The sequence below is a fragment of the Octodon degus genome, unplaced genomic scaffold (assembly GCF_000260255.1).
Source record: "Octodon degus isolate 3935 unplaced genomic scaffold, OctDeg1.0 scaffold00114, whole genome shotgun sequence".
NCBI lineage: Eukaryota > Metazoa > Chordata > Mammalia > Rodentia > Octodontidae > Octodon > Octodon degus.
The window spans coordinates 6033707-6036354 of NW_004524690.1; the positions used below are offsets into that span (position 1 = coordinate 6033707).

The 2648-nt window shown below is 42.3% G+C and overlaps 1 protein-coding gene across 1 annotated transcript; it reads left to right on the top strand.

Annotated features, from left to right (window-relative positions):
- Positions 1-6: 6 nt before the first annotated feature.
- LOC101567263 (TSC22 domain family protein 1-like) lies at positions 7-1218 on the top strand. The gene has a single exon (XM_004639780.2). The coding sequence runs from the start codon at positions 91-93 to the stop codon at positions 523-525; it is 435 nt and encodes a 144-aa protein (XP_004639837.1). The 5' UTR covers positions 7-90; the 3' UTR covers positions 526-1218.
- Positions 1219-2648: the final 1430 nt, after the last annotated feature.

The window sequence follows — 2648 nt, forward strand, 5'->3', positions numbered from 1 at the left end:
GCAGAAAGCCAGAAGATTTTATCTAGCTCAAACAAGGCTGCCGGTGCCCTTTTTTTCTTTCCCACGAGGGTGTTTTTTGGCAGCAATTGCATGAAATCCCAATGGTGTAGACCAGTGGCGATGGATCTAGGAGTTTACCAACTGAGACATTTTTCAATTTCTTTCTTGTCATCTTTGCTGGGGACTGAAAACGCTTCTGTGAGACTTGACAATAGCTCCTCTGGTGCAAGTGTGGTCGCTATCGACAACAAAATCCAGCAAGCTATGGATCTGGTGAAGAGCCATTTGATGTATGCAGTTAGAGAGGAGGTGGAGGTCCTTAAAGAGCAAATCAAAGAACTAATAGAGAAAAATTCCCAGTTGGAACAGGAAAACAATCTGCTGAAGACATTGGCTAGTCCGGAGCAGCTCGCCCAGTTTCAGGCCCAGCTGCAGACTGGCTCCCTGCCTGCCACCACGCAGCCACAGGGGAGCACACAGCCCCCTGCCCAGCCTGCGTCCCAGGGCTCAGGACCAACGGCATAGGCAGATGTATCCCCATGGAACTGGCTGCTGCTATCTGATCTGAACAGAGGAGAAGATGTACTAGGGAGAATCCACGCCCACAGTCACCCATTTCATTGCTTGCTGCAAAAGAGAAGTGAGACTGACACATGCCATTATCTCGTTTCCAGTATTAAGCACTCTTAAGCTTTTGGGTTGAAGAAACTTAGCTGGGTGAATTAAAGGTTAATCAGAGAATTAGCTTGGATGTGCCCTGTGCGGCTTGGCAGATACTGGAGGAATGGCTTCACTGCTGAGAGCCGAGTGCCTTTCTTCCATTCCTTCCCTGCTGTCCACCCCACTTCCGAGAGTGTCCTCTCCCGCTTGCACATAGTTTACCGCATGGGGTCAGGAAGCAGGGGAGCTCCTCACTGGACTCTGCTCTCTCCTCTCCTCCCAAGATGAAGAACTTCTAAGGGAGGCAAGAGACAAGACAAATGAGGGGAATGCAGTTTATTATACGGATTGATGACTGTCACCCAAATACATTTTAAAAAAGTACTGTGCCTCTTTGTGAAACAGCAGATGACACAAAACATTAGTGGGAAATTGATGACAGATAGCTGGAATCTAGGCTATCTTACTATGAAGGTTGTTTTGCTTATTGTATATTTGTGTACGTAGTGTAACTATTTTGTACAATAGAGGACTGTAACTACCATTTAGGTTGTACAGATTGAAATTTACATGTTTCATTGGATGTTTGAAGAGGTGTGGGTTTTCTTTTATATAGAAATTACATGAAAAATGCTATCTAAACCACACCTAAAGAAATTTTAAGAATTTGGCACAGTTAGTCATTTGGTGTAATCTGAAATGTAGCTGCTGAATATCTAAATTCCTGTTCTCTGAAGTTTTTTGATTGAGCTGGTTGAATACTTTGAAAAGTAATCAATTCTAAGGAATTGATTTACCAGTAGGATTCTGCATATTACCTGTATAGTAGTCATATGGATATGTTTCTGTGCATGTTTGCTACACAGTTGTAAGGTGTCCCTGTATTTAACTGTTGTACTTGTCAACTTTCAATAAAGCATATAAAATGTTGAAAAAAAATCAATAATTCAATTTTAAGATCAAAATTATGATGTCATGGCCTCATACCAGGTTACTTATTGAGACTTAAAGAATGCTTGAGAACTTTAGACTTGATACTGTGTACACATCGTTCTGCTTTGGTTCTTTGTGTTGTGCAGCCTCTGATCTCTACACAAATTCACGATTCATGACAATCTGTCTCACAGAGCCTCCTGTCCTTGCTTGGTGACTCTCATTGCCTTTACAAACCTTCATAGAAAGGACACTCTTCTCTCTTGTTCCCTGTAGCTTAACTGGGATAGTGTTCATGATTTACACTAAGCATCACTGAGACTTAGGGATTCACAGAGGGTAATATAGATGCCTGCACCAGCAGGGATACTTACCCTCTAGATCATCGTGTTGCCTTCCCAGACTTCCTTCCATGGATTCAGGGTGCCACCCTACCATCCCACATACCTCCAGTGGGAATCCCCAGGTATCTCAGCCATGCTCCTTTAATAGGGAGAAAATACCAGATGCCCACAGCTTAAAGGAGAAAATGTTTATTTTGACTCATAGTTTGAAGTCAAAGTTGTCTTACTCATGGTAGAAGAGCATCATGAAAGAAAAGTGCTCATCTGTGGTAGGGAGCAGAGAGAGGAGGAGAGTTGGGGAACAAGAACATGCTCTTCCAGATCCTGCACCCGTTGTCCCATCTCCAACCAGGCCCCACCCCCAGCAACACTCTTAACTTCATTCACCAATGAATGAACCCACTAGTGCGTACAGTGCTAATCCACAACACAGACACCTTCCAAACACATGAGACTTTTAGAGTACATTTTTTATCTAAACATTCCCCTTCCCCCAAAAAAGTTCATATTCATTTCATTTTGAAAACTGTGTTTAGTTCATCTCTAAGAGTTATCAAAGTCATAAGAGTTCCAGCATAAGTCCAAGTCCAAAGTCTTTTCTAAGACTCAAGACAAATTCCTGTGAGTCTCTGTTAAAAATAAACAAATAAAAATTTAAAAAGAAAATTAAGTACTTGCAACTCCTGGTGACAAAGGGTAAACAAACATTCT